General features: G+C 52.1%; 1 protein-coding gene across 1 annotated transcript in view; it reads right to left on the reverse strand.

The window, feature by feature from the left end:
* Nucleotides 1-12786, reverse strand: part of SYT2 (synaptotagmin 2) — a 103072-nt gene that overhangs the window by 5425 nt on the left and 84861 nt on the right. Inside the window, exons 2-6 of the mRNA XM_034667056.1 lie at nt 5028-5222; nt 3889-4055; nt 2420-2539; nt 1795-1962; nt 1259-1426 (exon numbers count right to left, since the gene is read on the reverse strand). Coding sequence (XP_034522947.1) covers nt 1259-1426; nt 1795-1962; nt 2420-2539; nt 3889-4055; nt 5028-5205 — 801 coding nt within the window. The 5' untranslated portion in view covers nt 5206-5222. The remainder of the gene's footprint in view (nt 1-1258; nt 1427-1794; nt 1963-2419; nt 2540-3888; nt 4056-5027; nt 5223-12786) is intronic.

Consider the following 12786-nt stretch of genomic DNA (forward strand, 5'->3'; position numbering starts at 1 on the left):
TTCACCCCTCCTTGCCGAGAGGAGCAAGACAGTGGTGCCTGCCCAGTTCTCTGGGTCCTCAATCCCCACATCTGTGACGTTTGAGAAGGTCTCAGGGCCTCCTGCTGCAGTTCAACAGAGCCCCTGAGAGTGGCGCTGCAGGAGCCATGGCCTCAGGAGGGCGTGAAGCAAAGCACAGGCTGCGGGCAGGAGTGTGCAGGTGATAACTGGGTGCATCTGGACAGATGCAGGGTATGGCCAGGCTCCTACCCCAGGCCTGGGGGAGGTGGGAAGGAGTGGGCGTGGTCCACTGGAAAGAGTTCATTTCCAAGGACACTGGGAAACTAAGCGTCTCGGAAGCCTTCCTCCCTGATTCCTCCCGCCCCCGAGGTAGCTCCCAGTCAACCATTCCACTTGCAGAGTGACCCGTGGTCTTCAAAGCACTTTGCGTCCCTTTTCTTAGGTTACTGTCACCGCAACACCTTCACATAGACAAGTCGAGGGTTCTTTGTGACCAGTGAAAGTTCCACAAAGTCCACAACACTTTAGCACTGGGGTCAGAATGAGAACCCAGGGCTGCTGGTTCCTAAGAGCTCTGCCAACATCACGCCAGAGTCGAGCTTCTCAGAGACGGGGCCACTCGGGCCGATTCCAACCACCTCACCCATATCCCAGCTCAGGTGTGCTGGCCCTGCTCTCACACAGTGTGAGCCCCAAGGCAAGGAATGGCATCTTAAGTGTCTCTTCTCCCCTCCTCCACCACCACCTGGGACTGTGCCGGGCACACAGCAGGGGCTTGGCCAAGACAAAGGAGTGATGCGTGGAAGGAGCAGTGGCTAAAATGGAGTATTTGGCACACAGGAGGTGCTCAATAAGTGTTTGGTAAGTGATTGAATGCTGGGAGGACAAGCCCCCATGCTGAGAAGACTTTAAAATAAATGTGGGCTTTCCCTGTGGGTAAAGTCATGAATCACTGGTCCTAAGTGACAGCAGAACCTTAGGAGTAAAATAATGATGGTGTTCTCCTTTACTTGAGTACCTACTAGATGCCAAACGCCTACTGGGTGCCAGGTGCATTACAGAGGTAGGTAATCTCACCTGCAAAAACAGACTACAGGAGAGAACCCAGGTCTAAACAGATTAAGCGACCTACCCAGGGCCACACACAGCTGGGGGTGTGGAGCTGGGACCCTAACCCGGCTTACCTAACTCCACCCTCTCCCTGTCATGCCAATAGGTGGTAACCCAGGTGGGCAACCACATTCATCTTCCCTCTCACCTCCTCCTTCTCGCCGCCCTGCAGGTCTCTCCACTCCTCGATGGGCTGGCCAAGGTCCACGGTGTTCATAGGCACCTTTACCTCTCCGATGATGTCGTGTTTGGAGAAGCGGTCAAAGTCGTAGATGGCCATCACCAGGGTTTTGCCTCCTAGCTCCTGGTATGGCACCTACAGGGCACAAGCAGGGTCAGAGAGGGGTCAAACAACCCACGCACCTCCAGGGGCTGCTATGGGCAGGACCCTGGGTCTGAGCTCTGTTCCCGCTAACCCACAGGACTCCCCTTGAGTCTGCAGACACAGAGAAACGACCTCGGGCTCTGGGAAGAGCACAGTGTGTGGGGGGAGGGGGATGTCCCAGTCCTACGGGAGCCTGAGTAGTGACCTCACACACAAGCCCACAGTCCAACCTGCCATTGTTCTAGCCTGAGCTCATTCCGGAACCTTAGCCTGGACTAAGGACCAGGGAAAGGTCTGCAAAACTCAAGTGGAATTGGGTTCGGGGAGGGAACTGGCATTATCCTTCCCGCCCACATCACCTTGAAGGTGAAAGTTTCATTGAAGGCAGGGTTCAGTGTCTTCCTATGGACTTTGGTCTCGTATTTCTTCTTCTTGTCTGGAAGAAGGAAGACTTTGACATAAGGGTCTGAGGTGCCTCCCATGTCCAGGGCAGGCAATTCAGCAGCCTGCAGAACGCCGACGGTAAGCTGCGGAGAGAATGAGGGGGGCCCTGAGTCTCAGGACTGCTCCAACACCAGACCCGGCCCCAGACTCAGCATGCACCAACCCCTCCCAGCAGGGGGCAGGAGGAGGTGGGAACAGGCTGGTGCTAGAGACGAAGACCGGTCTCCATCTCCCCGTCAGGAATTTGGCATGGCATCAGTGGAAGTGGAAGCTAAGAGGGCAACTGATTTCCCCAAGGCTGGCGGGCATGCTTACAGCAGGGCCCATCTGAACCAGGGAACCTTCTCTAGAGCAGGCTGGTGGCCAAGGCAGAGTCAATGTCTCAGGGAACTTGCCTGTGGTTTCCAGCCCACCCCACTCCATGGAAAGGAGCAATGCCTATGGGCCGAGGTGGAGTGTGGAGCTGTTTCTATCCCCCTCCCACCCAAATCCCAGCCCTCTGCCCTGTCCCCCGTTCACCCCCCAGCCCAGCCCTCATACCTGGTTGGCCTGGAAATCATAATCCAGGGAAAACTGCAGTTTGCCCAAATTCTCTGGCTCTTTCTCTTCCTCTCCTTCACCTTCTCCCTCAGTCAGGCCGGTCTCTGCATCATCATCATCCTGTGGGGGCTGGGCAAGAGGAGGGTCGACTTAAGAGGAGAGAAGGGAGCCTGGCCGGTGCAGGGCCATCGGGAAGCCAGCCCCTCTGTGCAGACCCTGACTTGAAGCTGGATGTGGGGGCGAGGAGTAGGAATGTGGCACTGTCCTAGGGACTTGCTCTGCACAGCCGCTCAGAGCCCCCAGGCAGCCCCCCCACAGAACCCCAGCCTGTGTCCTGAAGACGTGGCTCTGGTTTGGGTGAGGCTCTCTCCCTGCAAGACAGTCCTATGTGGCCAGGCACCATGCCAATGCTCTGGAGTGTCTTGAGGTACCGGAGAGGCGCTTCCCTTGTTAGCCCCTCCCCAGTACTGCCCCAGCTCAGGCCCCACCCACCCTGGGCAAGACTTACCAGGAGCACAGTCCGGGCATTCAGGAGTACGGAGAATCCACAGAGGTGAGAAGAGAAGGGAAAAAATGATGTAAGAGGAAAAATTACATCTCAGACCAGCGCCTGAAGTCCCAGAAACCTGGTGAGACCAGGCTGGCCTACACCGAGATCATTCCTGGAGTCTTTCCTCCCGCCCCGACTTCATACTGCAGGCTTCTTTGGGGCGCACACACACACACACACACATTCACACACATACAGGCATGTATAGACACGCACACACAAGCACTCGAGGGCTTTAATCTCTGGCTGACTTCTTCTTGAGATCAGGCCCTGCCTTCCATCCTCCGCATTGATTTCCTGAGCAAGAGATGTCTCCTAGTCACTCTCGAAACAAATGAACGAATGTGGGTAAAAGTGAAGCACACAGGGGCCTTTGTAAACTTAAAAGGAGAAACTAGGGTTTACCAAAGTACCCTTCCGGGCCAATCAACCCCAATAAACAGGGGTAAATACACCAAATTACTATGTGATCAGAGAGATGGATTCCAATTGGCCCTGTCTGGGTGCCTTGGGACCATTCTTTTACCTCATTCGATCCCCCGCCCATCCTAAGTAGATGCCTCCAGCGAGATTTTTGTCCTAAAGGCAGGAAAACACAAGGTCACTCCAGTGGTGGTTTCCTGGTGAGTTGGGGTCTCTCTTTCCAATGTTTTGTCCCATAGCCTTTTGGGGGGTCAATATATCATTCTCTTCCTCTGTCTTTTCAAGGATGAGTCCGTGCTAACACGTGAATAAGTCCCCCCTTCCCACCAGCTGATGGGTAGACAACATTTCACTGGAGATGTTGCCAACAGGCAGGGGAGGGCATGTGGAGTTCTAAGAAGGGGAACTGCTTTAGCTGTAGAGCCCAGAAGACTCTGCTTCACCTTTCAGCTGGGCTGGGCTCCTCTCTGTTCCTCCCACCCCTGGATCGTCCTACCTGACCGCCTTTCATGTCCTTCATGTTCATGGCGTTCTTCATGCCTTTGCCTTTCTCCTTCTTGTTCTTCTTCTTCTTACAGCAGCATTTCTTGCAGATGCAGAAGCAGCAGGTGAGGAGCAAGAGGCCAGCAACCACAGCAATGGCGATCAGTGCCCAGGGTGGTACTGCCCGCACAGAGAGGACCCCAAAGTCAGCAGTGCTCTGCCTCAGGTCCCCTGGCCCCACAGCATTGGCTAAAATGGGTGGAGACTATGAACTCCCACGCCCACACTCCACCTTTTTAAACTACAGACTCATGAGTGATTGATATATAAGTGGCATATCTTCTTGCATGTCTTTTCATTAACTCTTGCTCTCTCCTTAGCCTACAGGCTTTGTGGATGTAGCCCCCGGACTGAGAGATAGCAGCCAGGTGTATACAAGATAGAACGTCAGTTAGGCTCTGTTGAGTTTTCACTCATTTGATCTATGGAACACTGGCTTATATTGGAAAGAATGAGATGTCCTTCTCTGACCCAGGTATAGGAAGAGCCCCTTCAACCCATTCCCTACGCCCAGTCTTGACAGGGATGACCCAGAGCCAGCAGACCAAGCTCCTTAAAGACCTAGAAGGCTCAGCTTTGCAGAACTCGAACATTTGGGTATGGGCCCTGGGCTGCTCTCCGTGGTCCTGAAGCACCATCTCCCACTGGTGGGTGCTGCTCCCCTTAATCTCTGGTGACGCCTCTACAACCTTGGCCAAGAATTCAGAAAACAATGGGAGGATGACAGGGGGTGTTTTCTGTCTTCCAAACTAAAGTAGTTTCAAAATATGACTAGAAAACTTCAATAATGACTTCGGTTTCATGATTTTTCATCTTCCTTTGGTGTCAACTTTTGACAATTTTCTAAGTTGTAAGAACTTTTTTCCCCCCTGGGAGACTGGGGCACATAAACCCCTTTCTTCCCTTTATTAGTGTCGGACCACACTCTCCCCCATTCCTGAAGGGACTCCCCAAATAACCCATCCTGGAATCCAAACACGCGGCCAAACACTTCCCAGTGGTGCTCCCCACTCTTCCCCACCCTGCCCTGCCCACAAGGCCTTTCACTAACCCTAGCCTCATCCCGCCCTCTCAGCCACCTGGGACACTCACAGGGGATCTTCTGGAACTCATTGAAGAATTTATCCTTCACTTTGGCCAATATGTCTTCCTTACTCTCCCCAGCACTCCCGCTCTCGGTAGAGTTGTCTAAGAGCCCCGTTGATATTGTGGCAGTGGTGGTGGCAGGAGCCGCAATGGGCTCCTGGTTCCTCTTGAAGATGTTCCTCATGGTGGCAGAGGGGATCGCTGCAGATGAGAGGGGATGGGAGCAGATGAACATCCCGGAGGTCTGAGTGCAGAAAGCTCTACCCAAAGGACCAGGAAAACTCTTTCAAAGCCATAGACTATTAATAATAATTCCTTTATAATTCAAAGATACTTCCCATAATATTAACAACTGTGGTAAAACAACAATAGTAATAATCATCATCAAGTTAGGACATATATGAGTCAGGCACTATGCAAAGTACATTCCATGCATGACCTCATTTAATCTAAACAATAGTCTAATGTGTGATTGTTATTCCCTTTTAACAGATGCGGAAAGGGAGGTTCAGAGAGGTCAGGCAGTTTTTCCAAGGTCACTTAGCTGGTAAGTTCTGAAACTGATGTGTGAACCAGTCAGTCTGACTCCAAAACCTGTAAACCTAACGGTTTTCTTCTATCTCATTTAAATCCAACCACAGAACTCTAGGAAAGCTGCAAGCGTCTGCTACTGAAGACTCCTTCTTGAGCCTGTCTCCTCCTTAACTTCTTCCACAACCTCGTTATCTGTTGTCTTGTTATCGTTCCTGCTGTTATCATTCCTGCCCTCAATCTACATCAACATCTCTAGAAAAGAGAGGGCAAGAGATTGAAAGAGAAGCTGCCCATAATTTTACCATCGAGACATAACTCAGGTTCACTTTTTGGAGCATTTTATAACAGTTTTTCAGAGTGTGTTTTACGTGTTGAGACCATACTGCATGTAATTCGGCATCCTGCTTTTTTTAACAAAAGATTTTATCATAAGCCCTTTCTCTCTCTTTTTTAAAAAGATGTATTTATCTATTTTGGAGAGAAAGAGACAGAGCACGTGCGCACACAAGCAGGGGAAGGAGCAGAGAGAGGGAAGCCGACTCCCCGCTAAATGCAGAGCCTGACGTGTGGCTCGATCCCAGGACCCTGAGATCGTGACCTGAGCGGAAATCAAGAGTCAGATGCTCAACCAACTGAGCCACCCACACGCCCCAACCTTTTCTCTTATCATTAAAATTTTCCTTTATGATTAAATAGCTAAATAATACCCCACTACATGGAAGTACCATATTTGTTTAACCATTGCACTATTAGGCGTTTAGATGGTTTCCAAGTTTTTGCTGGTAAAAATATTACTGCGGTGGCGTTCATTTAAGGCAGGAGTGGCCTGCTCTGTTAAAAGTGGGGCTTTGGGAAGATAGCTCCACAGGCATTGGAGGAAGGGAAGCTGGGGCTGTGGTCCAGCAGAGGGCTGGCTCCACAGACCAGCCAGAGATGACATGGATCCAGACCAGAGGAGGAACAGAGGGGATGGAGTGAGAGGACAAATGTGAAAACCATTCATTCATTCACTTAACAAATTTACTGAGCTCATATTATGCTCCCTTTGTGGAACTTACCATAAAGTGAATTAAAAAACTGCACATAAGCGAATATAAGATTGTAATTCTAAGAAATGCCACAAAGGAGAGATACTTGGCGGTATGTGTTTATAATGGGCTACATTTGACCTAATCTGGGAGTGAAAAAAAATGCTTTCCTGAGGAACTGACTGAGACCTGAGGATAATGGGAAATATCCAAGTGAGGAGGCGAGAAGGAGCAGCCTGAGCAGCGAGAAGAGCATGCGCAAAGGCCCGGAGGCAGGAAGCAGTGTGCTGAGCACAGAACCTGAAGGAAGACCGGACTGGAGGGAGCCTGGGTCAAGATGGGGCTGGCAGAGCGGGCCAGGCCGGCCCAGGCACAGAACCTCAGAGGCCACAGCAAAGAATTTTGTCTTTACCCGAAGAGTAATGGGAAGCTGTCAGAGGTTTTAAGGATACAGGTAATGTGTACAAATTTACATTTTGGAAAATTGCACTTTGGTGGCAGTGAGTCAAAGCCTAGAATGCACCCTGACTCCAGAGGGAAGGGGAAAGAGTTTCAAACAGCCAATAATGGATGTCTTGTCAGGCCCAAGTTCCCATGAAAGATTCTCCAGTGTTCTTGGGGAATCACCAGAGGAGAATGACAAACAGCTGTTTGGACGAAGGCAGGGCTATTAATAATAAAGCCGCAGCACAGAGCAGTGGCTCCTCCAGGGCCCGGAGCCTGGAAGGCACTTTTAAATCCACTTCCGACCAAAAACATGAGAACAAAGCTGCCCAGCTGAGCAAGGGAACAACGAAGATGCCGGAGAAGACGGCTCTTGATAAAAGGCAGGCCCCGCGTCAGGCACCCGGAGACAGATGGGGTAGAGTCAGGGCCCACCTACTCAGCTACACATCTAGAAAGTGCTGGGAGTCATCCTGACCTCCTCTCCTGCCATCACCCCACGAGGCATCTGCAAATTCCTCAGCTCCACTCAGTGATTTCCAAATTCGGCCACTTTGCACCCCTCTACCTGGAGTCCCGCATAGCCTCCCATCTGGAAGCTTCCCACTCTCCTCCGCTCAGTCTAATCTCCACGCTGCACCCAGATCCATTTATTTTAAATCCTCCAATGGCCTTTCATCACACTCAGATAAAATCTCGGCTTGGCCTGGCCTCTGGCCCCTGGCTAACGCCCCAGTGCATTTCCTAAGTCTTAGGCTCTCAGCCCCTCAGTTCCTGCCATAGTGGCCCTCCTGCTGCCGGTCACAGGCTCGCCAACCCAACTCACAGCCTCGCCAACCCAACTCACAGCCTTCGCACTTACTTTCCCCTAGCCTAGACTGTTCTTCCTCCAGAAATCTCCTTGACCTTCCTGAGGCACCATCCACCCCTCCCATCTTCATTTCCCACCATTGTCTGTCATGCCAATAACTTTTTCCCTAATTCCCTACAACCCCTCCCCTTCTCTGCCTTTTTGTGACCCCCGCCTGGCTAAACACCACTCCTGGAGAAATCCCTCCCTCCCCCATTAGGGACTGAGTGTTTGTGTCCCCCCCCCAACTCAGATGTTGAGATCTAATGCTCAGCGTCATGCCGTTAGGCTGGGGGGCCTGGCAGGTGCTTAGGTGATCAGGTGGGGTCCTCACAAATGGGGTTAGTGCGGAGAGCAGAGGCCGGAGCTAGCTGGCTCCTTCCGCCAGGGGAGAAGCCAGACATCAGCGGTCTGTAGCCTGCAAGAGAGCTCTCCCCAGGATCCAACTGGGCTGGCACCCCAATCTCAGATGCCCCAGCTTTCAGAGCTGTGACAGAGACATTTCGATGATTGATTAGCTTCCTGGTTTATGGTATTTCGTTACGGCAATCCAAGCTAAGACACCCACTGTCAGCGTTGTCCTCTCCACTGCCCCCCAGACCACTGAGCACTGCGAGCGAGCATCCTGCAGGACGGCGGCCAGGCGCCCCGGAGATTCTCAACACCAGCCTGCCCTTCCGCCCTGCATGGAAACCTTCGTACACACTCCCACTCACTCTGCCTCCCTTCACAATGGACACTGCAAACCTTCTATTTCCACGGCCCTGGGGCTTGCCCACGGCCCCAACACCTCACCTGTTATTATTAAAAGCCATTGAAAAGAAATCTCTGATAATGTCCCACCAGAGGCCAAACCACCGACCTTCGACCTTCATGCATGTTGACCACCCTCTCCTCCTGACCTTCTGTTTCAGCTGAGGACTTCCCTCCTATCTAAGACCAGGCCCTCCATCTCAGAGGCGACCCCTCTGGACCCTCTCAAGACACCTTCTTGATCCATGTTCTTCCTTTTGCTCAACATTTCCTGGTCAACCAGTTTGCTCAGATCTAGCTGATTCATTGCCTGTTGGGGACTGGTCGCCAGGTCTCCCAATGCCTGTATCATCCTACTTTCCTCGAGACCACACGACCTCTTCTCTGGTAGAGGATACGCTTGTAGGAAAAGCTATTTGTACGCTCAGGAATTACCTTAGAACAGTGAACGTCTCATTTGAGCCATCACCACATTCGTAAGAGTTGGCAGTTACTGAGTGATACAAAACGAATAAAATATGCAAATAACATAAACAAACAAACAAAACAAAAATGGGAACAGGGAAAGGCTGGGCATATGGGGCGACTGGGTGGCTCAGTCCATTAAGCTTTCGACTCTTGATTTCTGCTCAGGTCATGATCTCAGGGACATGAGACGGAGCCCCATGTTAGGCCCTGCTGGAGATTCTCTCCCTCTGTCTCACCCCCTGCTCACTTGCTCTCTCTCTAATCATAAATGAATTAATCTTTAAAAAAAGAAGAAGAAGAAGAAGAAAAGAAAAGAAAAGATTCCCTCTACTGGATTCTTCCCATTTTAAAATACCACCAACCAAGCAACGAAGACTCTCCCTGCCCCTCCTCCTTCAGCTGCCTCAGTCTCCCGCTCCCCCCAGGGCCACACCCCACCGCACGGGGTGTCCGTCACCTTGCCCCTCCCCCTTCAGCCCCCAGCAGCTTCTGTCCCATCACCCCATTGATGTGGCCCTCTGCGTAGTCACAGGTGACCGCAAGGTCGCTGAGCCCAGCAAAACCTTTCATTTGGTCGTACTTGACCTCCCTCACGTTCAACCCCACCACTCCCTGATTTTCAACATAATTGACTCCATCAGTTGCCTCAAGGTTTGTCCTCAAGCCTTCTCTTCCCAGGCCACAGGCCAAGAGTCCCCCCCAGGTGACCTCTGGCACACCCCGGCCTCAGCCACATCCCCATTCTGATGGCTGTCGGAACTTACTTCTGAGCGCCGAGGCCCAGAGGTCCAGCGGGGCCCTTGCCGCAGCCCCTCCATCCCTTGTATTTCCTCTCGCTCTCCTCTAGTCAGTTCTGCAAGTGCCACTAAAGCAATCTTCATAAAACAGGAATCTGAACATGTCACTAGGGTTCAAAGCCATCCCAGGGACACAAGCCACAATCCTGACTGTGGCTTACGAGGCCCTCCTGTTCTGTATCCAGCATCATTTCCTCTTCCCCTCCCCTGAGTCTCTAACACCAACCACACATGCCTTCTGTTATTTCTTCTAATACACATGCGCCACCCCTAACACACACACCACAGGGCCTTTGCACGTGCCGTGCCCCTGTTCCCCAACTTCATGGAGCTAATGCCTACACAACTGTCTCAGCCCAGCTCAAATGGCACCTCCTCAAGGAAGCCTTCCCAACCACACTCACTGCTCCTGCCACCACCCCCACCACCACCCAGTCAAGGCCTGAAATATGTCCATGGCTCCGTCCTTACTCTCATAGCACTTACGTGGCCTGTGACTATTTAAGCAGAGACCACATTTGTTTTGCTCACCCCTGTAGCTCTGGTGCTAGGGTTTGGTAAACTAGGGCCCGCAGGCCACATGCCTAATCTTTGTAAATAAAGTTTTATTGGAACACTGCCACACTCGTCCATTCACACAATCCCTCTGGCTGCTTCTGCACAACAGAGCTGAGTGGTTGTGGCAGAAAGCCTACAACCTTTACTGTCTGTCTGGTCTTTTAAGAGAAACTTGGCTGACCCTGCCCTAGCAGATACCTTTCTGTCTGACATATGACAGGCATTCAGTAAACATTTGGTGCGTGACTGGAACAATGAATGAGCAGGACACAGACTCTTAGATCACTGGGCACGTTATGTCATCTCACAGATGACACTGGAGCCCGTCCTTCCCCGGACACCCAGACCATCAATGCCTGACTCTGCCGGCAGGGCTCTTTCCACAGGCATGTTAAGACTCAATCCGACTGCTCCTACAGTCACCAGGCTGGGTCCGGGGGCATGCAGCCCGAGGCCAGGGCAGCGTGTGCATGCACGCATGTGTGTGTGTGCGTGTGCATGTGTGTGTGTGCATGTGACAAGACAGGTAAGTGGGGGGTGTGCACAGTTCTGAGGGCTGCCCACCCTTCCTCTCCCTCGGCAGCCGGCCCCGTGCTACGAAGTCAGGCACAATCCCTATAAGCTGTCTGACCCTGGCTCGTGTCTTTGACCTCCCCGAGCATCAGACTGCTTCACTGTCAAACAGACCCTGCATTCCTAGCGCCTTTAGTTGAGGCTCGGATTAAATGGGATGGTGCATGCCTTCCCACGGCCCGAGCCTGCCCAGAGCACTGAGAAGTGCTTCTCCTCTTTCCAAGGCTGCTCCTCGGCTGTGTTTTCATTTCCCCGCAAGAGTCACTCCCTCCAAACTGACTCAATGACCCTGTCCCCTCGCTCTGTGGTCTTCCAGAGTCCAGGAAGTTAAAAAATGTAAAAAGAGAGCAAGCAGCCCTCTCTCCACCACCCCATGACTCCAGAGGCTCCAGGCCCCTCCGTCCCTCTGCCCCACCCCAAGGCCCTCTAAGGCCCACCTCACGGGGGGGGGGGCGCTTTTCTTTTCCTTCCTTCTTCCCCAGCACCATGCGGGGCTCCATCCCAAAACCCAGGGATCATGACTCGAGCTGAACGCTGATGCTCGACTGACTGAGCCACCCAGGTGCCCCTCAGGGGGCCTTTCTGTCACGAGGAGGAAGATGGGAGGCTTCTCACCAGTCTCCCTACTTGCCCTCTTGTCCTCCTCTAGTCTGTTCTCAGCCCAGCAGGCAGACGGATCCTGTTACTAAAACAAAACCCTTACAGAGGCTCATTTCCCTCCAAGTACCCGGTCCTCCCGCCAGCCTTCAAGGCCTTGCACACCCAGCCCGTGCCCTCACTCCTCCCGCCGGGCTCTCCTCCTTCCCTCCCTCTGCCTCACTGGCCTCCTTCCAGATCCTCACCCATGCCAAGAACACTCTTAACTCAGAGCCTGGAAGCCTGCTCTTCCCTCAGCCTGAAACACTGTTCCCTGCAGATTTCCACATGGCTACGTCTTCAGCTTAGCGAGGTCATCTGCGACGACTGTTTTTGAGAGTGCAAACCCCACCAACCACTGGGACCTCCTCCCCCCATTAGTTTTTCTCTACAGCACTTATCACCAACCGACATAGGCTGTGTTTTATCATTTTATGTGTCTCCACTCACTAGACTTTAAGATTCATGAATACAGGGGCGCCTGGGTGGCACAGCGGTTAAGCGTCTGCCTTCGGCTCAGGGCGTGATCCCGGCGTTATGGGATCGAGCCCCACGTCAGGCTCCTCCTCTATGAGCCTGCTTCTTCCTCTCCCACTCCCCCTGCTTGTGTTCCCTCTCTTGCTGGCTGTCTCTATCTCNAAAAAAAAAAAAAAAAAAAATAAAAAAAAAAAAAAAAAAAAAAAGATTCATGAATACAGGGATTTCTGACTAGCACATAGTAGGCCCTCATAACCATCCGTTCAGGAATGGATGAATCTTTCATGTCTGCGATGCCTCTTAGAACTCACCCAGTTGTGAATGTCTGTGACATCACCAACCATTTCTAGAGCACGGATGCAGTTCTAAAAACAACAAAGTTTTATGTTCCCTCTTGGGGAAGCCAGGGGTCAATTTTTTCTTCCCTAGTTATTCCACCAGAAGCTAAGGAAACAAGATGTTTCAGTTCCTATGGAAAACAAAGGCCCAGAGAGGTGAAGTGACTTGTCCAAGGCCACACAGCCCATGTTGCTGGCAGCGCTGTGAGCAGAATCTTCTGGAACCACATCCAGTGCTCCTTCCCCTCCAGCACAGCCGCCTCCTTCAGTTCCAGGGCTCTTCCTCACTCTAGGATGCAGGCTTCCTGC

This window comes from Ailuropoda melanoleuca, chromosome 8, assembly GCF_002007445.2.
Source record: "Ailuropoda melanoleuca isolate Jingjing chromosome 8, ASM200744v2, whole genome shotgun sequence".
NCBI classification, from domain to species: Eukaryota; Metazoa; Chordata; class Mammalia; order Carnivora; family Ursidae; genus Ailuropoda; species Ailuropoda melanoleuca.